Genomic DNA, 26,023 nt, shown 5'->3' on the forward strand with positions numbered 1-26,023 from the left:
CTTAAAGATGAATACTAGCTAGTGAAAAATTAATGGAAAATGCTTTACATGTGTCCCTAGAAAGGAATATAAATGGACCGATGAGCTGCCTTAACGTCAGATGTGTCATGAGAAAATCCTACGTGTGAGAAAAAATGTAATATTTCTTGTGCCAAACACACATCAACATGAGCAATTCGCAAAGTTCACAAAGGCAGTCCTGACCACAAAGTGCGTTCACCACTTGCTATACCTTTAACTTTCACCTATAAATGCCTCATTAGTCTCTCTTACTATATTCACCAAACTCACAATAACATTTAAAGCTCATCAAACTTCTTGTAGCAGCTCCGTCCATCTCTCTAAATCCTCTTCATACCCAAAACCAAAAACAAAAAAGAAACAATGATGTCTTCCGTTGCAAACTTGGTCATCAAGAGCTTTGACTATGCTTCCACGGTATGTGTTGAAGATGTGGTGGATAGTTCTCGAGCGGCGTATGTTGAGAATGGTGGTGATGACGATGACAGTGGCTATGATTATGCTCCTGCTGCGTGATTGTCTTCTATTAGTATATAAATGTAATTTAGGAGGAGAAAAAGAGAGAGACAAAGTAATTGAGAGACTTTTACCCAAAAAAAAAAAAAGAAGAAGTAACTGAGAAGACATGTAATTTTGGAGGAAAAAAAAGAGAGAGACATGACAACGTAACTTAGATATCTAGCTAGGCCGTGTAATGTACGAGATAGTGTTGTGAGTCTTCTTACAGAGTGAGCAGACATGTGGTTTCCTTAACTGTAGGAGCAAAATCATTTCTTCCTTAATTAAAATCACTTTTTTATTTCTTAATTAGCCAAGTTAGTGTAACTTTCATTTTACTAAACATAACATTTTTAGTTTCCTAAATTTTTCTATTGTATCAGCAGTACTTTTCCTAGATTCTGTGTTTTGTGGTTAAGTATTCACTTTCGTCATCAGCGCAAGATTAAATTGTTCATCGGTCATTTTTTCCGGATCAAAAGTTTAAACCAACTGGTTTATAACATATAAGATGTGAAACCTTTTACAATGTGAAAGTATAGTAAAGTGTAGCTGTACATGTACTTATTAGTTCACCAATATGTATAATCTTCATTGCTTCATAAATTTCTATAATAATTATTAAGTTCATTATATATATCTCCATAGCGGCAAGCCCAAACTAGTTTTACGTACGTGTTGATTATGTTTGATCTGATAAAATCGAACTCCATCCTCCACGCGAAGTCCTCTGCGCTTTGTATATAGGAGTGAGAGATGTAAATGGTCTTAGCTGAACTGTTACTCCACAAAGACTGCAATTCTTTAATCAATAAACCTAGATAATTTATTTTGGCCTTATGGATGACTAAGCAAATATTTTCTTAACAAGCATAATTCTGATTTCTGGGAGGCAAATTATTTGGTGTCTGTATTAGAGGTCGCACCAAATGGGATATATTGCTCATACTTGTCGGACTAAACACATCTTTTAATGTGCCAAAATAAACTTTACGATTCTCATAACCAAATGCTGGACCTTCTTAAAGTGCTTGATATATTTCTCTTTCGGACGTTAAGTGCCTCATGTTGATCAAAAAGATAAGATACAATCGATTTAACCTATCCCCAAAGGAAAAATAAAACATAAATGGCTATTTCGTGGCTACTTTGTGGCTAATCTTTTGCTTATATGTGTTAAGATACGCACGCAGCTATGTCTTGCGTATCACGTTAATAATATTTAGTTGCACATATTTAGGAGATTTACTTTCTCTTGTGAATATTGCGTATATTGTGTACATGGAAACTCTTCTGTATAAGTAGAAGTTGTAATCATTCACGATCAATACAAGAAAACCTTTTCTCATACTCTGTTTTCTTGACATGGTATCCGAGCCCTTTTAGGGTAAATACAAAATACTAAACCCTAAAGTTTCGATCCTGTTCTAACTATTAAGATGACTAACAAAGAAGAGAAGTCGTTGGTGGACAGATCTCAGACCGATGCTGGTGAGGTGAAGACGGTGACATCCAGAAGAACGATTTCTCCTTATGATCTGTCGCCAAGTGACAATCCCGGTTGTGTCATGTCACAACCTCTTCTTCGTGGCTCAAATTACGACGAGTGGTCAGCAAACATACGTCTTGCGCTAATGGCTCGAAAGAAGTTTGGTTTTGTAGATGGGAAAATCTCAAAACCTGGTGACGACTCCACAGATCTTGAAGACTGGCGTTGTAACAACGCATTGGTGGTGTCATGGATCAAACTCACTATTGATCCATCTGTGAAGACAACTCTCCAGACGGTGTAAATCGCTAGAGATTTGTGGGAGAACCTTAAAAAGAGGTTCTCTGTGAAGAACGAAGCCAAGATTGGAAGAATCAAGGCTGATTTGGCGACAGCTCGCCAGAATGGAAAATCTATTGAAGCGTACTATGGGTACATGACTCAGATTTGGACGACTTTGAGCGATTATAGGCGTCCTAAGGCCTGAAAATGTGGTTTGGGCACTTGTGAGATTGGTTCAGAACTCGCAAAGGAAAGGGATGAAGATCGTGTGTATGAGTTTCTTCAAGGACTTGATGAATCCTATGCACAGCTTCGCTCAAGTCTCTATTCTCGTGTGCCATTTCCAACGCTTGATGAAGTGTACCAGACTCTTACTAAAGATGAAGATAGCAGAATGATCACAGTAGCAACAGAAGGTCGTACCGACGGTGTAAGCTTTGCTGTTCAAACTGCAGCTCGTGCTAGAAGCAACCAAGGAGACAGACCTAGAAGTGGAAGTAGTGTCTGCAAGAGTTGTGGGCGTACCAGACATATGGCGGAGCAGTGTTTCCGTACCATTGGTTATCCACCATGATGGGGTGATCGACCCAGAACCTGGGAGAACTCAGCATCTTCCCCAGCACCTGCAGTCGCACGAAACAGAGCCGCTACCTCTGCTCTTGCTGTTACTGTCGCAAGTCCGAGTCATTCAGCCAATGCCGTAGTTGAAGCAGATCGTGTTGGTTTAAGCGGACTTGATGATGGTCAGTGGAAGCAGCTTGTAGCCATGCTGGAGGAACGCAACAATAAGCCACGTCTCTCAGGTAATGCCTTCTTTGAAACTTGGATTTATGACACGGGTGCATCGAATCATATGACTGGTCGTATGGATTATCTTGATGAGATAAGTGATATGAGTCATGTGACTATAAAATTACCAGATGGACGGTTTAGTGTTTCATGCAAACAAGGAACAGTAAGCTTAGGTAGTCAGATGCAGTTAAGGAATGTATTCTTTGTTGATGGATTAAAATGTCATCTGATCTCAGTATCTCAGTTAACTCGTGATAGCGGGTGTGTGTTTCAAGTTACTGACAAGCTGTGTGTTGTCCTGATTGGGGCAGGGGAGCAGCTTAATGGACTGTACTTCTGTCGAAGGATGGAGCAAGCTAGTTCAGTGGAGCAAGTCGGACAAGTGGCTCCAAGTTTGTGGCACAATCGCTTGGGACATCCTCCTTCTTCTGTTATCTCCAAGTTATCTGTTTCTGAATTTTCTGCACTTGATAGCAAAGCGTTTGACGTTTGTATATGCACAAAGCAAACTCGAGATGTTTTTCCCTTAAGTTCAAATAAATCCAGTGATATTTTCCAACTTGTCCACTGTGATCTTTGGGGTCCGTATAGGACACCGGCATTGTGCGGTTCTTGATATTTTCTCACCATACTAGATGATTATTTGAGAGCCTTGTGGATATATTTGATACCTTCAAAATTAGAGGCTCCATCCTCTTTGAAAGAGTTTGTCACTCTTATTGAACGACAATTTGACAAGAAAATAAAGACCCTTCGCAGTGATAACGGGTCTGAGTTTATTTGTTTGTTGGAGTTCTTTAAAGGAAAAGGAATCATACATGAAACTTCGTGTGTTGCGATGCCTCAACAGAATGGGCGTGTCGAACGCAAGCATCGGCACATCCTCAATATAGCTCGTGCTCTTTGCTTCCAAGCACACTTGCCGATCAGATTTTGGGGACATTGCGTTCTTACAGCAGGCTATCTCATAATCGCACTCCCACAAGCATCTTGAATGGGAAGACACCATTTGAAATGCTTTACAACAGAGCTCCACCGCTTGAACATTTGCGTGTCTTCGGTTCTCTGTGTTATGTGCACAACCATGCTCATGGTGGTGATAAATTTGCACCACGAGGATTAAAATGTGTGTTCATTGGATATCCTTTTGGGAAGAAGGGATGGAGAGTATATGATCCGACAAATGGTAAGATCTCTATTTCACGTGATGTTCAATTTTGTGAAAATGATTTTCCATATCAGAATCTTCCATCGACACCACCGCCTATTGCACCTGCTACCGGACTTGACTTGACTGATGATGATTGGTTGCTGGAACCGTTTGAACCTGTTCCTGCACCCTCATTGCCTGCTACGGCTCCTGCACCATCGTCACCTACTCTTGCCCGTAGTCCTCCGACCACAAACATCGCCTCTAATAGCACTATCATCTTGGACAATGAAACTGAGCGACTTGAGTCACCACTCCTGTCACCTGTTGAGGAAGCTCCGGTTGAGGACTCTCCGGAACAACTTGGTTTCGGTTTTTGTCCGCGAGTTGCTCCGGTCAGGTTTAAAGACTACGAATTGTATATGGCTGACGGTAAACCATGTGATGACGATGACGGCTGTGTGTATCCTCTCAGTGATTTTATGAGTAAATTTATCGATTCTCTGAGTCTCATCGAGCTTATTTACATGCCATCACTACAAATATTGAACCAAAATATTACTCACAAGCAGTATTAGATGATGTCTGGACAGGTGCCATGAAAGATGAGGTTGTTGCGCAAGAAGATAACAATTCTTGGACAGTGGAAACACTTCCAAAAGGTAAGAAGGCCCTTGGTTGCAAGTGGGCCTATCGCATAAAGTACAAATATGATGGAACGATTGAACGGTATAAGGCGCGCTTAGTGGTCCTTGGGAACAAGCAAATTGCTGGTGATGATTATGAGGAGACGTTCTCACCTGTTGCTAAAATGACCACTGTTCGATGTTTTCTTGAGGTCTTAGCTGCTTGGAATTGGGAGGTGTATTAGATGGATGTTCATAATGCATTCCTCCACGGCGATCTCCATGCAGAAGTATACATGCGTTTGCCTCCGAGGCTTCACTCAGATGACAACTCAAAGGTTCTTCACTTGCGGAAATCTCTTTATGGTTTGAAACAAGCACCTCGGTGCTGGTTTGAGAAGCTTAACTCGGCTTTGCAGAGATACGGGTTCACTTCATCTCCTGGCGACTCGTCTTTGTTCACCTATAACAAGAACGGTACACGCATTCATGTTTTAGTATATGTTGATGATTTGATTATCAGTGGAAGTTCCCTGCATCGGTTCAAGCTTTCAAAGACTATCTCAATTCGTGTTTTAAAATGAAGGACTTGGGCGTTCTAAAATATTTCCTTGGCATCGAGGTTGCTAGGAATGCAACAGGCATCTACTTATGTCAAGAGGAAATATGCTCTAGACGTCATTGCTGAAGTTGGACTACTTGGGGCTCAGCCTGTTAGCTTTCCTCTTGAACAGAATCATCACCTATCGTTGGCTGAAGGTGATGACATGCCCAATCCTGTTCGTTACCGTCGCCTGGTTGGTCGCATTATTTACTTGGGAGTGACCAGGCCTGAGCTGGCTTACTCCATTCACGTCCTGTCCCAATTTATGAAGCGTCCGAAGCTTCTACATTGGGAAGCAGCTCTGCGGGTGATACGCTATCTTAAAGGAAACCCGGGTCAGGGCATCCTCCTTCATTCTGATTGTCCACTTACTCTTATGGCATGGTGTGACTCCGAATATGCCGGTTGTCCTCTCTCTCGTCGGTCGCTTACAGGTTGGTTTATTCAACTAGGACAGTCACCTGTCTCTTGGAAAACGAAGAAGCAACCAACAGTGTCAATGTCGTCAACTGAAGCAGAGTATCGTGCTATGCAGTTCACACTCAAAGAGATAATCTGGATTAAGAAAGTGCTACTCTCTCTCGGTGTTCCTCATACTCAACCTGTTCTGCTGCATTGTGATAATCTCTCGGCGATTCATCTCACGGTTAATCCCGTTTTTCATGAACGGACCAAACATATCGAAACAGAATGTCACTTCATTCGGGAAAAGATTGTGGATGGTACTATCAAGACTAATCATGTTCCGACACAGTTGCAACTAGCATACATTATGACTAAGGCCCTCAGACGCCAGGAGTTTGATTTGTTTTTGCTCAAGTTGGGCGTTCGGGACCTTCACGCTCTGCCTTGAAGGGGGGTGTTAAGATACACACGCAGCTATGTCTTGCGTATCAAGTTAATAATATTTAGTTGCACATATTTAGGAGATTTACTTTCTCTTGTGAATATTGTGTATATTGTGTAAAAGGAAACTCTTCTGTATAAGTAGAAGTTGTAATAATTCACGATCAATACAAGAAAAGCTTTTCTCATACTCTGTTTTCTTGACAATATGTATTGAAAATCCATTGCTAGTCCATGACAGCCATGGCTTCTTTTCATAGATAATAAGTCATAAATTAGTCATTTATTTCTCTTTATTTTTTTTCTTTTTCAATTCATGGCCAAATCATGGAAAAATAAAAGTGTGATGTAATATATAGCCAATTGGCCACCAAATAAATCAGAGCTAATAAGTTCTATTTCATGATTTGTTAGTACTTTCGTGCAAGTGATACATACTGTGTGGGTTGGCTTCATAGAATATGTTACATTTATTTCAATCATATAGTTTTTAAATTTGTTGAACCCTAAATATTTACGAATGCTCTGCAGTTGTACGAGAAAATATATAAAGAGTCGGAACAGTCAAAGATACTAATTAAAGAGGGTACTAGAAAAATGAAAGTTTTTGATTTCTTTCGTTTCGTTATAAATTGAATGCGATGCTGCTTCACAAGTACTGGACCACATCATGATTCGTCAAATGTGTTGTGAGGGAATCCTACGTGAGAAAAATCTATCTGTTATGTGTACCAACCACAAGCGCATAACAGTTTTTAGTGAGGTTGAGCTGAGGGTGAACTTATAACAGATTGGGTTCACATTTTTGCTACCTATCTAATGTTTTGCATTTATAACAGCACTTTCTATCCATGATATCTTAACTTGGATCTTTCAAAAATAATAATAATATTTTAATGAATGAGTCACTCAAATAGTTAAGAAACTTAATCCAGATTCTTTTAAATAGGAAACTCTTGATTGAGAAATTCAAATTTAGATACCATTGATATGCTCCAATGATCCCAGCAACGATCTCTTATTCACTCAATAAACGCAAATAAAATAATCTTGTTTCCGATTTGCTTAAGTTAGCATTTTGTTTTCGTTCATTAACCATAGAAAAAATGTTTTCGTACCATCTGTTACTCTATCATGTATTGTAATTAACCTTTTAGATTACCACAAAATACATTTCCCAGTCTATCTATAGGCCTCTGATTTACATTTCCCCGAATTTCATTATTTAGAACTTAGAAGTAACCAATGTTGCTACTAGAATCTTTACTAATGCTCCACAAATCTTTTTTTTTTAATAATTATTTTGTTGTGCTTTGGAAAGAATAATAGTGAAAAAGGAAAATGCTTTACATGTGTTACCGATGTGGCATAAGAAAATCCTACGTGTGAGAAAAAAATGTAATATCTATTGTGCCAAACACACAGCAACATGAATTAATTCGCATACTTCACAAGGCAGTCCTGAGCACAGAGTGCGTTCCCCACTTATTCTACCTTTAGCTTTCACCTATAAAATCCTCATTAGTCTCTCTTATTATATTCACCAAACTCACAACAACATCTAAAGCTCATCACACTTCTTTCGGCTTTCTCTCTTTACACCTATTCATTGCTTTCATATTTCTCTATTTTCATAACCCAAAAAAAAGAAGCAATGATGACATTCGTCGCAAACTTACTGAGCAAGAGTTTGGACCGTGCTTCCTCAGCGTATGTTGAAGATGTGGTGGATAGTTCTCGAGTGGCATATGGTGAGAATGGTGGTGATGACGACGACAGTGGCTACGATTATGCTCCTGCTGCGTGATTGTCTCCTATTAGTATATAAATGGAATTTAGGAGGAAAAAAAAAGAGAGAAAGAGATGACACGGTAATTTAGATATCTAGCTAGCTAGAGCATGTAGATAGCGTGAACAAACATGGTGTCCTTAAAATGTAATAGCAAAATCTTCTCATCTCTTAGTTTTAACTAAATAACATTTTTATGTGTATCCATCGTATTCACTTTATACGCAACGTTCACTATTTTAGTCGAAGCTAAGAAAGATGAACATAAAATTTAAACCGATTGGTTTATTAACTTTTTTTAGTCACTGGTTGTAACAGTATGGAAACTAAGTATATTTGTTGCATGCTATGATGTTTTTTGTTATATAAATTGTGACCGTTCACAAATCTGTCGTAACGTTATCATTGCTGTCACTAGTGAGGAAATATTATGTCTCAGTTTAATGATTTTCTTGAATAATTAACCTTCAAATTACACGTATTATATTGATGAGTTTCCTAGAATATAATAGATGTATGAAACATATCATCTAATTTTAAATTTATACAATCATAAACATGCACTTTTCTTTCCGGTTAAATGAAGTTCCTGAAAGAGTTGAAGCTACTAGATAATATGATATGTTTTTGTCGCTTGTATACAATAGGTTCCTATTTTATGTTGTGAAAATAAGTTCTTTTTAACTCAAACTTATTGATGAAACTAAACATATCAATTATAAAATTAAATACTAACAACAATATCAATAAACATGTTTTATTGTTGTGTTTCGTTATCACAAATCATCAACACAGATTTTGTAAACCTAGTAGATATATGTATAGACGATACAAATAATTTTGATCAAAAAAGAAAGATAGTACAAATAATTGGATTTATAGACCAAGGGAATGTGAAAACATGACCAAAATACGTACTATCAAACACTTGGGGAGAGATGCACTTAGATTCTTAATAAATAGAAGAAAAAAGAATATTAAAATATTAAGGTAATTTTTTTTTTTGTCAACAAAAAGAATCAGTTTAAACGAGCCAATTCGGTAGAAAATTGTTTACAAACAAAACATGATGCAGAGAAGAACGTGCTCAGCCTGCCAAAGAATCCCCTCGTACATTTGCATTTCGAGAGACTTGAGTCAAAGAAAAAGAAGAAAACTCTTCCCTATCAATCTTGATGTCGTCGAGGTATGTTGCTAACGCTGGCCAATCATGAGGGGAAGACACCATCTTCACCAAATCTGAACAGTCTGTCAAGAAAATCACATCCCGAAAATCATTTCCAATCATGCACCACATTGCCCAAATGAAAGTTTCGACTTCTGCATTTAACGGGGACAGACTACGCCGGTAATTGGTAGCTCCGAGAATCGGTGATGATCCTTGTGAAGAAGTGCAAAACCATCTTGTACCTGCAAAAGCACCAGTCACTTTCCGAGAACCATCCACAAAACACCAATATCCTGAAAAAACCGAAGGAAGGGGATAATACTTCCCCAAATCTGAGGAGAAAGACCCATAGGGGTGGAGGAAATCTCGTCAGACTCTGCTTCCACCTGTGTCTACTGCCAAGTCTGCGCTTCACCTACCGCCACCCATACAACCTCATCAGGTCAGTCAACTTGATTCTCAAAAACACGAGCGTTCCATGCTTTTCAGATATATCACATAATCCAAGGGAAAGCCGCGAGCTGTGAACACGGATTTGTAGAACCTAGATAATGATCCACAATAGCATACACAAACTCCATCGAAAAGGGGTGCGGCCCCACCGGCACATGAGCTAAAGGCCAGACCTGGCGAGCCAGCAGACACAAAAAAAAAAGCATGATTTATATTCTCCTCATTTACCCTGCACCTTGCACAGCCTACATCACAGTCCATCCTCCGCCGACTCAAATTAACCGATGCAGAAATACAGGCCGTGAAAACTTGCCACATAAAATGCTTTAATTTTGGTGAACAGTGAACCTGCCAAACCCCAACAAGAAGAGGAGTAATCTCTTGTAAATTGTTGTCTTTCAAAACTATTTGTTATAGAAAAAAATTATTTAAGTAAAAAACCCTGCACCTTGCACAGCCTACATCACAGTCCATCCTCCGCCGACTCAAATTAACCGATGCAGAAATACAGGCCGTGAAAACTTGCCACATAAGATGCTTTAATTTTGGTGAACAGTGAACCTGCCAAACCCCAGCAAAAAGAGGAGTAATCTCTTGTAAATTGTTGCTTTTCAAAACTATTTGTTATAGAAAAAAATTATTTAAGTAAAAAATTTTACTTAATTGTACATGATTGTATGATCTTTTCTTGTTTATAGGACTGTCAGCAAACTAAACGATTAAACTTATCAAAAAAAATCTTTGGATCATACAGTAATTTTGAGATCAACGAGATAAGAAACTCTGCAATTAAACACTGTTTTTGAAAATGAACACAAAATAGATGAATCTTCCCTCCAGGTATCAATCACTATATATATTCGAAAACTAAACTCTCATTTCAAATCTCCTAGTCAAACTTGCATTAACAACAAGTTCATTCAGCGCACAAAATTTTCTATCATCAACTCTTTGTTGGCTTGAAATTTATTGTTAAATTCACAATCATTCAAACATTTCATCGAACATTTTTGATACATAGATGATCAAGTCAATTTTAACGTTAACAACATGTAAACTGAAGAACCTAACAATAGAGAATCTCAAACAACAATCAAATCATTGAATCCCTACTTAGAATCGTAAAACTCAATTGAAAACTACTCTCTCACATCAAAATAAGAGCACCAATAGATATAAAAAGCATCATTTCATTGATAAATAAAAGAAAGTGTTTAGAATTCTTTCAAATTTGTCAAAGTGGATCCCAAAGTTGCTTATAAACCAAAAGATAATTTTTAAAACTTAAAAGTGTGGATGATCATGTCCAAAAATTCGAGTATCTATACTATTAAAAGGGAAACACTTTTTCAAGGCAAAAATTGAAACATCCTATTAGGACAAATATTACCCTTGAATAAATTATAAAGCATACAATAAGAGAGGGACAATCACATAATTTTATAAATTCAAACGGGCGGATCCATATGTGACCAGGGTTTTCTAAATTCGGATCGTGTTTTACAAATCGGATCAGGAATAAAAAGTCTTGGATCCAAACAGAATCGACCACAATTATGTATAATAACAGTCAAACAAAAATATATATAATATAAATATTTTATGAAGTAAAAACAAATCAGTATCAGTGACAATTAGTAACTCCCATAGGTATTATTATGGAGCATTAATCACAAATCCTAAATAACATATAATTCAATATAGAAAACTATCCATATTTAAATTCAAATTTAAAATGAATCATTAAGTTGAAATCGTGAATATTACCTTATCTAATGATATCAAATCAAATATCGTATTAACCTCAATTGGTTGTTAATTAGCATTTTAAATACGACCACAATTCCAGTGATTTAGCAAAATCGTTTATAATAAGTAAATTAATGTGATACAAACTTTACACATTTCATATATTTTCTTGATTTAGTTTTTTTTTTTTTTAATTATCACATATACGAAATCTTAGCTACTTACCAAAATATGTAGTTATCTTAGCTACTTACAAAATGGATATAAATTAAAAATTATATATAAGTAAACATATTTAATTTGGTTATATATTTTTGAGATAATTGGGGAAACATTAATTATCGTTTTGATGTTACCTAATATACAAATCTAATAGTTTGAAATAGATTGTATATATTGAGCTAACCTAATCTCTATATAAGATGCGTCGAAGTATTTTGTTTCATTCATTCGCAAAAACTTTTCCGAGTATCAATATTTTGAGTTTTGAGTTTTCTAACCTTTATTTTTCAATATCTTTTAGTTGTTCAGATTTGAAACTCTTCAATAACATTTGAAACATGAAAGTTAAGACTGTAAAACTTCTAAAATACGGATGTTGTGAAACAATAAGTTGTTATAATCGATTTAATCTTACGATTCTTTTTGATTAATTACGGTTTATTTTAATGTTAGTACATATATACATTAACTATAATGGTGTAGTTTTACTCTACGATTAAATTGTTACACATCGTCTATTGATATTAAAACATATTCGTGTGAGTATTCTATATATTTTCAAATCATAATAAATTTTGCAGTGCTATAAGGTTTTTTATTTGTAAAAGTCTTTTCTTAATTATGAAACTAATTTATGCTTAAATGTATTTCTAAAGGGTTGAAAATTCAGGCATAACTCAAGAAAATATATGTGAGCCCTTTTTGTTCTATTTTGAACTACTCTTATATTTTTTTATGTTAACAAAAACATAAAAAATATATTTTTTTTTTCATGTTTTTAGGATTCTAATATTTTCCTTCTATTATAAAGGGTTCCCCATTACATCATGGTTGACGAAATACTAACCATTTAACAATTAAATGTTTTGTTTACCTTTATGAAATTATATTTTAAGACTATCGTAACTGTGAAAATTGTAATATCTTTCATTTAAGATATAATATTTTAGCTTGATATTTTTTTCATTTTAATATATTATTACAGATACATGAAGGTACCACTATACATTCATGGATGTACCAATATATAAATGAATTTAATATTTTTTTTAGCCACACATGATTTAATAATATTTATATGTATATATATGTTTGCAGGCAGTAAAAAGAACAAATGTTGTTACTACACATATGGTGTGAAGAGAAAACATGAAAGAAGTTATTGATTCTAATCAATTTCACTAATTGATTGTGTTTAGATTTTATATATAGAGGAAAACAACATGTAAGTATATATTAGATTTGTTTATCCATCCACACTTATAGCATAGGTATATATATATGTGTGTGGTATAAAAAAATCAAACTGTTATTAATATATTTTATTAAAAAAATTAGAATTGTAAATTCACATTTTTGGTTCTTTTTATTTAATTTGTATGTTTTTTAAGTTGGGGCAATCAAACAAAACAAAACAGAACATATGGCTAGAATTGCCTATCCAAACTGATAGGAACTAATAATCTTAAATCAAATTTTGGAAAGATAATTATAAATTCAAATAATATAAAGAAATCAAATTTAATTCTACCGCATAAGTAGAACTTATCATACCAAGTAAAAAGAAAGAATCCCCCATCTTCGTGAACCATAGAACTTATCATAACAACTAAAAAGAAAGAATTCCCCTAATTTTCCTGAACCATATAATGCGATTTCATATAATTCCCCTAATTAGATTTGAACAGCCATAATTACCGTAACTATGATAATGCATAAGGATAAATTTCATGAATAAAGGATATCATATGATATATAGTTAGATATGCTATGAAATATGCTATTTTCAATAAGAATAAATAAGTCAAACTACAATATGATATATAAATTATGTTTGGGTATGGGTTTCTCCCAAACGAGACTTCAAAAACTTTTTGTGAAAAAAGTGTAACTTAAACGAGTTTCATTTCTTTTTCCACATTAATATATAAAATTTTGGGTAACATGCTAGAAATCTTTATATATATATATATATATATATATAACTATATTTAATTTTCAAAATCTAATTTGAGTAAGTGCAACTTTGGAATGAATAAATATCTATTTTAGGATAATTATCTCGAAAAATTTGGGTACTTTTAAAAGTTACCGAGTTTGAGACTATCAAAACAGAAAATAATCTCTTACCTAATCTCTTAAGATATATTTTATAGATCATTAGTGTCGGATCCACCGTCGTATCAATCCAAATGTTATGGTGTAATCAATTTTGATCCAAAACCACAATTATAAGATAGAAAAAACATGACATGTATGGGACGTGACGAGTTTTTCTGTCCAGAAATAAAAATATTATTTTCTCTTATTTTTTTTATTGTAGTTGTTTCTACTATTAACAAAACAGATCTGATTTTACTTTTTGATTAAAACAAATAGAATATTGTACTGGTATGAGCAGTGTTCAAGAAAGCGGTCTAGGCGGTCGCCTAGGCGCCGTCTAGACGCTAGGCGCTCAGCAGACGCCTAGACGACCGCTTAGACCGTCTAAAATCACATAATATTATTTTATTGTATATTTTTTATTTTTAATTACATATATTTAAAATTTTAAGTTTATATTCATATAAATGTTAATATGTTATTAATCTAAATTAAATAAATATATTTTTACTAATTTTAGTTTATGATTTATTATTATTTATTTCTTCTAACATATATTTTTACATAATTTTACATATAATATTATATATATAATGTTCGTATTGTAAACGCCTAAACCACCTTAAAACGCCTAAAATTCCGACTAGGCGTTTTAGGCGCTAGGCGCTGGGTCACCGCCCACATACCGCCTAGCGCTTTCTTGAACACTGGGTATGAGTTTAAATGTTAATAATATTTGTTAAAAAAATATGTTTACAAATGTTATCTCACACATACATAATATATTGTAGACCTGATAAATAACCTTAACTTTTATAATCAATCCCGCACGTACGTGCGGGTCCGAATCTAGTAGGGTTTTAAGACAATATAGCAGGATCTAGAGTGTATTATGTTGTATAAGAGGAAAAAAGAAGGGAAGAGACCGATCGGTCTAACCAGGAAGTAATTCCCGTTTATCAAGAAAAGAGACAGATTTGTCTACATCTGCGTTCTTAGGCCTTGATTGGAAGAGCATATGAAGAAGCTTTTTTAATTTTATCATCCAATCAACATTTATTATGAGAGCATATAAGGGAGCATTTAGAAGCTGCAGATGCTCTCATATGCTCTTATTTGAAGCATTTCCTAAGCATTTAACTCTAAAATATTAATATATATTAAAATAATTTAAAATAATTAATTTATTTTGTAAAAATAGAAAATTATGATTTTATAAAAGATAAATTTATTTGTTATAAGATAATATATATGAGAAACTACTTAATGTTATTATTTAAAATAATATAATAATTTATTTAATACATTAACATATTAATGTGGATATAACATTTATAATACATATTATTGTTTTATTTTAGTTTAATGTGTTATATATTATATATATTTTAAAAAGTTATTGAAATTTAACATGTAAATATAGATCTAAACTTTTATAAGCACATCACACTCTTTAGTGAGGTTGACCTGAGGATGGACTGAAGACAGATTGAGTTCACACATTTTTTTAACTTTATTGGCACATATAAATATCACAGCGCGCGGCGATCTTTCATTGACTCATTCTCTCAATATTTGTTTCTGATTCGCTTAACTTAGCATCTTTTTCTTATTTTATTCACGAGAGAAAAAAAAAAAAAGAAAGAATGATTTCTGTATCTGAGTTTGTTCTCAGCATATATGATGACCAAGTTGGTGAAATTTGCATTAAGGGCCACATTGGTAACAATAATCAAGAAAGTGAACACTCTCAAGCTACATATGTCGAAAATGGTGACCAAGATGACGACGATATCTATGATTATGCTCCAGCAGCATGAGTGCATCATATTAGTTTTTTTAAATAACAAACAATTATATAGGTACACCATGCATGATTTTGTATTATTATTTTAATGCTTTTAGGCTTGGGCCATTAATTTGTGTCGTTTATGGATTTAGCATTCATCGTAACGCGTTACAAGAAAACAGCCGGAAACCGACGGCCAGTTCTATCCGCAACCCGTCGGGAACTACTTAAACCGACGGTAGACGATGACAGTGGCTATATTCATGTATATTGCGTTGAATAAATTTGTAATATATTCATCTTTTTTTTTTTAACAAAGGTAATATATTCATCTATATTCATGTTTTCGCATGGTTTCCTGTTTGAATGAAATGGAACTATCTCAAACCCTAATGAGTTAAACTTCTTGTTAAATTGGTTATTTTAAGATTTTGTTCTCCGGTATTTTTTTTACATTTTAGAAAGAACATTCGTTCATCTATAAATGAGACAAAACGTCAACGAAATAATCAAGATTCTGAACAACGATAGAGTTCAACTTTTCATTTGTTGCGGAAAATAAAAAACGCATATATAGTATTTGTGCTTAAAATATATTCCTATCAAAACAGAAACAAAATTCCTTGCATGAGAGAAACTTGATTAGCAGTCATCCTTTTTTCTTTTGATATGAATTTTATTTTCATTAAGTTAATAAGGAATACAGGGTTTTAAAGTGATTTGCAAAATTTGCTTAGCCAACTTAGATTCTACTTTTTCCAAAAAAAAAAGGGATAAAAACAAGGTAGAAGAAGAAATGAATCAAGATTCAGTGAGCCAAGATTGCAGTAGATCATCCGTGCATTTTCTTTTGCACTTTGCCAATTTCGTGTCACCCGAGCCTTTTATTTTGTGCTTAGCAGATGTCCTTTGCTTTAGCATGCGTGTGGGGTTAAAGAGAATTTTATTCATTTCAATTTAAGCATTAGGATTATATTTATCTTTTTTTTTTATTAAAAGGTTGCGGGCCTAGGCCCGTACATCCCCTCAAGCCAGAGACCAGAGCATTTTATATTGTCCCCTCCCAAGGGTTGTCTCTCGACCCGGCGACCTCTAGACTTTGCCAGAAAATCTTTACCAATTGAGCTATCGACGTTTATCGATATGTAGTTTAATTTGATATGTAGTTTAATTTGATCATTTTTATAAACAGTAAAAAAGTGAGTAAATTGAATATATAATAAGCGCAAACAAATGTTTATCGACATGCAATTTAATTTGATCATTTTTTGTAGTGAAAGTATGAATATATATATGTAAAATATAATGAAATATTTCATCTGTAAAATTACTAACCGACAATGTTTGTTATGACAAACCAACCCACAAAGGATTGCCTTCGTTAAAATATCAATCCCAACCCGCTCTATCATGTGAATATAAGATTAGCCAGTGTACTTTTTAAAAGAATTGTTATATGAAAATGAGTAATATTTGATTATTGTTTGTAGTTCAAATGAGCAATATTTTATAAAGTTTAAATATGTATAGTATCTTAAACATTCTATAAAAGTTAGTTATTTATAATATTTGAACCTTTTAAAAGTTTTGATTTTTATAATATGTTTAACTTTTAATAATTTAAATATTATAATATTTTGAAAATTTTTAAAAGCTTAAAACTTTTAAAAGTTTCAATATTAATAATAATTTTAAACTTTAAAAAACATAAATATTATAATTTTTAAAACTTATAAATATGCTCAAATAAAAAAATTGTATTAAACACTTTATATAGAGTTTTCAAATTTGGAATGTAAGAAGTTAGAAGCATATTAGACTTATTTATAATGGTTTTGAACCTTTGTCAAAAAAATTCTAACCGATGTGAGATATTTTTTTTCTTCTTCGACGGAGTAAGATTGAGATCTCGATTATTTGTGAAATCAATATCCTAAGTTTACGAAATATTTTTGTTAAGTTTGGGCTAGCTAACAAATAATGTTGATTTGATTCAGATTTTATTGTTAAGTTTTAATAAATTGCAAATTTTATAGGATGAATCTAAAATAATTACTTAACTTTATAAGTTTCCTAAATTTCAGGACTGAACAATGTTTTCGAAATCAGTATTCCATATGTAGAATATTTTGTTAAGATTTATGGAGGCAGCTAATGATAATTTTATTTAATACTATTAATCCGTAGGAATCGTTTGTGAGATTTATTGATGTTTTACATTTATGATTTTTATTTATTAATGTTTATTTTTATTTTATTTTTGGATAACCCGATAACCCATTAATTGTGTCGGGGTTTATTCTCACCAGAATTCGACAGCTTTAATTTCGGGTTTTTCTGAAATTGACTCCACCCGTAAGTTATTTTGTACTTCTCTTTTATTTATATAGAGATGATTGCAAAGAACTTGACTCAATTTTGATGTTGCAGTGATAAAAACCAATCACAGAAACTAGGCCTGCGAGTTCGGATTTTCGGATTGGGTCGGGTTGGTTTTTTCGGGTAATCGGGTATTCGGGTTTTTGAAAATTGTTTCGAAGATAACCGAAATAAATTTCGGTTCGGGTCGGGTCGGTTTCCAGTTAATTCGGTTTTTGATTTTTTTGTCGAAATGAACCGAAACTCTTTGTTTCTAATAAATGGCTGCCGAAGAAAAAAATAAATAAAAAGGATTTGGGCCAGGCCCAGTAAAAGAATTAAGAAAAGAAAAAAAAAACATTGTCTTTTAATGGAAAACGGTGTGTTTTAAACTTTTAAGTCATCTTCAACCTTTTGACAAACCCTAAAATGAGCTTAAAACATTGACGGCGGCCATAGAAACACAGAGTCTCACCAAATCCGGCGAAAGAAGAGGAGGAAGATGAAGATCTCGGTTACCCGAACGGGTACCCATACCGAACCGAAAAAACTCGGGTAACCGATCAAATTTACAAAGCTTCCGATCGGTTCAATTCTCCTAACCGAAGCCAACCCGAAACCGAAAATTTCAGTTCGGTATGGGTCGGTACATTCGGGTCGGGTATTTATCGCAGGCTGAACAGAAACCATCAATCATTTTTAGATGCTATATTCCAGCGGTATAAAGTCAAAAAAAGAAACAGCTACTAAAATGCTTATTTTTTTCTTTTTGAGGAACCACAATTCTAACTTTAATCCTTAGTGATTGTGTTCGTCTTTTCTCATCTTTGTCAACTCAATTTTTGGCCCTTGTAGCTTCTTAGGTCCAAATCTCACTCTATTTATTGATGACCTTTATTGAAATCTATATCCGTCTCTTCAAAATCTCTGAGCTACTAGTGAAGTCTTTACTAATTTCAAACTTTTTTTTGTCTTATTTTATATTTTATGATTCCAAATGTCAAAGTTATTTTGAAGTTTCTTTCGTTATTGGGTGATTGATAGTAGGCTGTGAAGGCTGTAACTACATTTCAATGTCCTTACAGTTTATTTTCTTCTGACTAGATTAACTCGTGCTAGAACACAAGTTAAAATTCATTTATTTCTATTACACTTTTTATATAAAATATAATTTATGTGATTGTTTAAAAATATTTTTTGGACAATATGTGGTTGTCTATAACTATATTTGTGCTCATACACGGTTAAAATCTAGTGATTAAAATCAATACATGCTCTAGCACTTTGGTGACTGAAATTTTTTTAATAATTTTCCAATGCCTTTTTGTGAGAACTTTCTTAAATTTCGTAACATACTCCTTCTTCACCACTGCTTGGATTGTGTTACCATGTAAAAAGAAGTATAATCGGAAATTACTCTTAATCTGCAGAAGAGTGATTAAGTTTTGAGATTTTTTTTTATCTATATATAGTTAATTAAATATTGTTTGGAGATTTGATGATATTCTTTGGATATCTTTTTTAAGAGGATCTTAAATCGAGATTTAAGTTAATTAATGGTTACAACCCATATAACCAAATATCAAATAATTAATTTTATAACTCATATTAAATAGTCTACAAAAAAAATGTTGTATATTTCTGTTTTATTATATAAGGGATTATAACTTTTTACTTTTTCTTTTCTTTTTAAACTTATCAGACTCATCACTATCAGTACTTATATATATTTTTTTTCTAAAGCAAATTGTGACAGAAAGAAACAAAAAAAGTAAAAACCTTCCTTAAACCAGTAGTAATTAAAAATTATGTACAAATCTATATGTATTTTTTTTACATAATACTTTTGAAGTTAATCATTAAAAATATATCTTTTGAAATCCATTTCTTATCACTTTTTTTTTATCCTTTTTGACAAACTTATAATTAATAGTATAAGTTAAAAGTAAAACAAATATCTCCATAAATCACATAGGATTTGTAAGTAGTCTAATCCTTTATCTTATAAATCACAAGTCACTTGTCCAATAAAAATTTGCCACACAGATTTTGTGTAATTAAAAAATATTTAAAAACATAACAGTTATTTTTTTCTGTTGGTACGCAAAAAAAAAAACTAGATTTTATTGGTTTCTAAACTGTTCTACGATTTTGTAAAAAAAAAAAAGTTCCATGATCTCCACCTCTTTTTCATGAACTGTTCAAGAACCAATATAAATAACCTTCTCTCTGTTAGCAATTTAGCGAAACAAATATCTTCTATTTTTACAATGAACAATCTTCATAAATTATGCTTGAACATTTTGGAAATGATCAACTAGATCGTGGCTATAGGGTTTTGAAAGCGTGTCGGGGAAGAGGTGATCATAGGTTCATATTGGAGAGGGAGAGATTCTACAACAATAAATGATGTAGAAGCAGGGTTTTCAGAAATTTGGTGGAAGTTATTCAGCAAATTTTGGGTAAGTGATTAAATCAAACATCAACAGTAAAATATTATGGTGTTTTCAGTTTTGATTTTCATTTTATCTTATATAAACAAATCATTGTTGCCAGATACAAGCCGCTTTTTGAATGTCAAAACTCAAAAGGCTGAAAACACGATCTTTCGTAAATAGATAGAAGAGGAGCGGGAAAGAAGAGATTGAGGAAGCAAGTTAAAGAAGAAGAATAAACAAGGAGAGTCTTAAACCATGTGTTGAGTTCATTAATAGGTCATAGCTAAACCTTTTTTGCTCATTCAAAGTTTTATAAATAGTACAAATATTTGCATTTCATTGTCAATCATTTGTTGCACTAAATAAATGATGTCAACTATCTTTTGTATAATTGTTTTGAATGCATTGTGAATATATTTTAATTGTGACATTGCATATCATAAGATGAACCACTTTACTTTACCAATAATATTGTGAGTTGTGACATGTATCAAAGTATCATAAATTCAGAAATAATTTTTTTTTTTTTAACAAAAAGATCAGCTTATATTGACAGGATGCGGAGATGTACGCGCTTGGCGTACCAAAAAATCCGCACTTACATTTGCACTTCTTGAAACTAGAGATAAAGTTAAAGAAGAAAACTCCTTCCTGTCTATCTTGATATCCTCGAGATAAGTCTTGAAAGCCGGCCAGTCTTGAGGCAAAGACACCATCTTCACCAAGTCTGAGCAATCAGAATAAAACTCCACATCCCGATAGTCATGTCCAATCATGCAATGCATAGCCCAAACAAAATCTTCGACTTCAGCATGTAGGGGGGAAAGACTTTGACGGAAATTGGCAGCTCCCCTGGACATCAACGTTTCATCAAGGGATGAACACACCCATCCTGCACCCGCGAGAGCATCACCTGCTTTCCACGATCCATCTACTAAACACCGATAACCTGAACAAAGAGTAGGAAGGTGGCTTGTAGGCCCCCGTACTCGAGGACTAGAAGCGTTGGGTTGTGGGGAAGATTCCTCAACCTCATCCTCAGCTTGTGCTTGCAACCATGAAGACGCCTCACCGACAGCTAACTTTACGACCTCCTCCGGCTTCTCCATTTGATTCTCAAAAACTTGAGCATTTCTTGCTTTCCATATATACCACATGAGCCAAAGAAAAGCCACCACCTGAGCACCCGGATTGGAGGAACCTAGAAAATGATCCACATTGGCATACACATAATCCGTTGGAAACGAAACCGATCCAATAGGTACATGAGCTAAGGCCCATGCCTGCCGAGCTGGTGGACACCGGAAAATGGCATGATTGACTGTTTCCTCATCAGCTCCACATCGTGCACAAACCGAATCACAGGCAATTCCCCATCGTCGCAAGTTTGCGGAAACCGAGATGCACCCTGACAAAACCTGCCACGTGAAGTGCTTAATCTTTGGTGGAGATGGCACCCACCAAACCCCCGCCAGGAGGGGAGTAATATCTGGCCCATACTGAGGAACCTGAGAAGCCCTTATTTTCGCAGCACGTTCCGTATCATACCCTTATTTTACTGTATACTTCCCCGATTTTGTAAAATGCCAGCCTAGTGTATCCTCCAACTGAGAACTACCCAACGACAAAGCCCCTATCAAGGCAACATCTTCCGAATCAAAATGCTCATGGAGCACATCCAGACGCCATGAATTTGTTTGGCGATCTATTAAGTGAGAGATTTTTAAAGAAGGGTCCTTAAAAGGCCCCTTACTCAAAGCTGGTCTTGGGGATTGAGCTGGTATCCATGGGTCAGTCCATATAGAAACTGACTCTCCGGAGCCAACTCATATAATAAGTCCTTTATTTACCAAAGATCTAGCTGAGACAATACTCCGCCACCCATAAGATGGAGAGTAAGATCGTATCGGTTCCATAGGATTCGAATTCCGATAATACCTTCCCTTGAAAACCCGAGCAAACAGAGAATCAGGGGCCTCAATCAGCCGCCATAACTGTTTCGCCAACAGAGCTGAGTTAAAGTCATCGACATTCCTAAAACTCAGCCCACCTAACTGCTTACTACAACATAACTTCTTCCAAGCTAACCAACGCAAACCCCCAGACTGACCCGAACTCCACCAAAAATTTGCCACAGCACTAGCAAGTTTGGATGTGATGGTTTTTGGCAGCCGAAAGCACGACATGACAAAGGTTGGTACCGCAGTAGCAAAGGACTTTATCATAACCTCTTTGCCCCCTTTTGAAAGCTGTTTCGCCACCCACCCATTCGTTCGACTCTGAAGTCTATCCCGAACAAAGGATAAAACTTTCGTTTTAGACCCTCCTAAACTCTCCGGTACCCCTAATAAGAGCCCATCCCGCCTAGATTCGATATCCCAAGCACCCCTTGCATCTCCCTTTTGGCCACTTCATCAACCTTGTGCAGTGGCGGATCCAGCCAAAGTTTGGATCAGGTGCAAAAAGAGCAAAAATTAGTTTTAGAGGGGGTTTGAACTGTTCTCTTCTTGGATTATGTGGTGCATTCATTACCACTACACCACTTATATCAACAATGTTAATGCAAAATCAAACAACTTTTATATTTCATCTGGTGCAGTTTCACCCCCTCCAACCTATGTGGATCCGCCCCTGACCTTGTGCCCAAATTGAAGTGACGACTTCTCAAAATTAATTTGTTGTCCCGAGACAGCCTCATATTTCTTTAAAATATCCAAGATAACCCCACATTGATCCTTATCAACTTTGCAGAAAAAAAGACTGTCATCCACAAACAACAAATACATAATCGGTGGACATTTATTAGCCACTTTAATCCCTGTGATCTGCTTATCCATCTCGGCTTTGCGAAGATTAGCGATTAGCACTTTCGTACAGAGAATAAACAGATAGGGAGACAAAGGATCTCCCTGCCGTAGCCCTCTCTCCGGGACTATCAAACCATTAGGTTGACCATTAAGGAGAACCTTGTACTCAACCGAAGAAACACAGAACAAAATCCAGGTGATCCATTTTTCTGCAAAACCCATTTTTCAGAAATAATTTATAGTTTTGGTAACAATTTTTTAGATATTATTATTAATTTTCAAATTGGAAATTCTAAATATTATGTTAAACAGGAAAATAATTAGGATTTTTAGATAGTATTACTAATCCAATTTTAATTTCCAAAAGTTTAAATATAGTTTTATCACATGATATCTCAACAGCTATCTAACAACTTCAATCTTTTAAAACAGAAAATATATATATATATATATATATATATATATATATATCTCAGTTAATATTATATGTTAAAATGTTTTATATACTCTTATTAATGAGATTATTGAAAATGTTGCGGAAAAATGAATTACATTTCAAAAAGTTAATTTAAAATTTGTGTCCCATACGTAGTACACGGGATAGAATACTAGTGTACTTATAAAACACAGAAAAAAAATAACTTTAGGCACCATTATGTCGCCACTGCAAATAATATTCACATAAGATAAAAAGGCAACCTTTTTCTAGCTTCCTTTTCTTCTTCGACAAGAATATTTCATAAACAATAAAGAAATGTAGACAATATGTATAACGAACGTGTCGTTACAAATCCTATGTGTCAAAAAGTTAACTGCAATGAACTTGTGTCATTCTGAACTTGTATCAACAGGTCACACTCCTTGCTGAGGTCAGAAGAGGACGGGAGTGAGTCTAAACTTTCTATTAACTTTTGTTCCAACCTATAAAGAGGCCAACAATAATCTCATTCTTACATCAAACTTTCGTGTTCTGAACTTGCTCTTACTACATTTGATATATAATTTCTTTTTCCCATTATTAATAAAATAAATTAAGAAGTATGGTTTCTGTTACCGAATTTGTTCACTTCGTAGATGACAATGTATGTGGAATGTGCATTGGAGGCGTCGTCACTAGAAGCGATCAAGCATTTGAGTGTGCTCACTCTGTTTATGTAGAAGATGGTGACAACGATGATGACGATATCTATGACTATGCTCCAGCAGCATGAATGGATCAAATATACATGAACCATGATTTTGCACCTGTTTTTATATATTTATGGTTTTTTTTTTCCTAGGGTTTCTTAATGTTAGTTGATTTAACACTTCTTTCACTATATGTCACTTAATATATGCTTCTCTCGAGTTCTCTTTTTGTCTCACGTTACGGAAATGAACGAGCGAATTTCAAAGCAATAATGTTTTATTATACACATACGTGCACCTGATTATTATCCTACCAATCGTTACCCATGCTACATGCACATTGTATCTTGCAAAATAAAATAAAAAGTGGGTTATATAATTCTATTTCCCAAATTATAACTTTACAAAGGATAATTTGAGATATGAGATTGGTCTATCAAGAGTAGTGAGGACTTGATAAAGAGTCTTCAATGTGGAAAACATACAAAGTATTATACCAAGTGGTCTAATAAGATTAGTCATCTAAAGATGAGTGAGGGAACCATGTACTTGTGGCTGATCGAAGATCATTAACGTGAGTAACAAGTCCTTAAAATTGTGTGATATCCTGAATGGTAATGTGAATGGTTCTGATTTGGATCTATCATCAATACATCGAGTAGCATTACTCTTTTTTTTTTTGTCAAACACATCGAGCATTTCTCACCTTCCAGTTTTCACAAGTTATCGGTTTCAATAAAGCCTGAGGATACAGTTAATATTAACTCGTGAGTTTTAATCTATTAAAGGATTACATCAAAACCTCTGGCAGCATATATATATAGAAACAGGCACGGGAGGTGCAAAGCTAAAATTACTACCTTTGGGTATTTTTTTATAAAATAAACTTTATAAAAAAAAATATCTAGATTGATTAAAATTTTGTGCATTGTAATTCTACCTATAAACTGGCAGATCAGATTATTTTTTTTACAGCAACATTAATTTTTGAATGAGTTAACAAATTATTTATAGGGTAGTCACAACGATATTATGAACTCGTTGATATTCTCTTGAACATTTACATATCTGCATTGAACTGTTTTCATTTTATTCACAACTCATGAGAACAACTAAAGAGAAGTTGAGAAAATTAAATAACGATATCAAACGAGATCATTAATGTCAACAAAGCAAATAAAAAGCCCGAAGCAACAAAATCACTATAACAACCGATTTTCTACGGTTTGGTCTAGAACTAAATGTAATGAATCCACTCATGCCGCTGGAGCGTAATCATAGATACCATCGTCATCGTCATCGCCATTTTCTACATATGCAACCTTACGGTCTTCAAAATCTCCATTATTACAAGTCACATCACCTCGGATGCATGTTTCACGTACTTGGTCACATTTGCACAGAACAAACTTGGAAACAGAAAACGACAATGTCATTTTTTCGGTTAGTGAAGAAACGAAAATACTATATAAAGCAAATGTGACACAGTTACAGTCTCACAGAAAGAGGTTTACGAGGTTGGTGAATGAATGAGAGATATCGCTAGGATATTTATATGTGCAACAAAAAGGTTTGAAAAGATCTGGACTCATTGTGTCTTCAGGTCAACCACAGTAAAGAGTGTGATATGCTTAAAAACAAGTGTGCTTGGCACAAATAGAAGACTGCTTTTATTCCGACACGTAGAATTTGCTTCCGACACATGTAAAGC

The 26,023-nt window shown here is 34.3% G+C and overlaps 3 protein-coding genes and 1 long non-coding RNA gene across 4 annotated transcripts; 3 read left to right on the forward strand and 1 right to left on the reverse strand.

Moving 5' to 3' along the window:
• Positions 1-294: 294 nt before the first annotated feature.
• Positions 295-885, forward strand: LOC104758041 (uncharacterized). Its single transcript, XM_010480845.3, has one exon. It carries the CDS (start codon positions 385-387, stop codon positions 535-537), a length of 153 nt encoding a protein of 50 aa, XP_010479147.1. The 5' UTR covers positions 295-384; the 3' UTR covers positions 538-885.
• Positions 886-7,852: 6,967 nt separating this feature from the next.
• On the forward strand, positions 7,853-8,398 carry LOC104758042 (uncharacterized). Its single transcript, XM_010480846.3, has one exon. The coding sequence runs from the start codon at positions 7,963-7,965 to the stop codon at positions 8,113-8,115; it is 153 nt and encodes a 50-aa protein (XP_010479148.1). The 5' UTR covers positions 7,853-7,962; the 3' UTR covers positions 8,116-8,398.
• A 786-nt stretch (positions 8,399-9,184) lies between these two features.
• On the reverse strand, positions 9,185-9,979 carry LOC147924598 (uncharacterized). The gene is made up of 3 exons (XM_087496851.1): positions 9,947-9,979; positions 9,810-9,891; positions 9,185-9,558 (listed from the first exon to the last, which is right to left on the reverse strand). Exons 1-3 carry the CDS (start codon positions 9,977-9,979, stop codon positions 9,185-9,187), a joined length of 489 nt encoding a protein of 162 aa, XP_087352977.1.
• Positions 9,980-20,119: 10,140 nt separating this feature from the next.
• LOC147924599 (uncharacterized) lies at positions 20,120-22,964 on the forward strand. The gene is made up of 2 exons (XR_015585815.1): positions 20,120-20,401; positions 20,496-22,964. It is a non-coding gene; the product is annotated as an uncharacterized LOC147924599 (long non-coding RNA).
• Positions 22,965-26,023: the final 3,059 nt, after the last annotated feature.

Source organism: Camelina sativa, chromosome 17 (genome assembly GCF_030686135.1).
Source record: "Camelina sativa cultivar CO46 ecotype springtype chromosome 17, ASM3068613v1".
In the NCBI taxonomy this organism is placed as follows: Eukaryota; Viridiplantae; Streptophyta; class Magnoliopsida; order Brassicales; family Brassicaceae; genus Camelina; species Camelina sativa.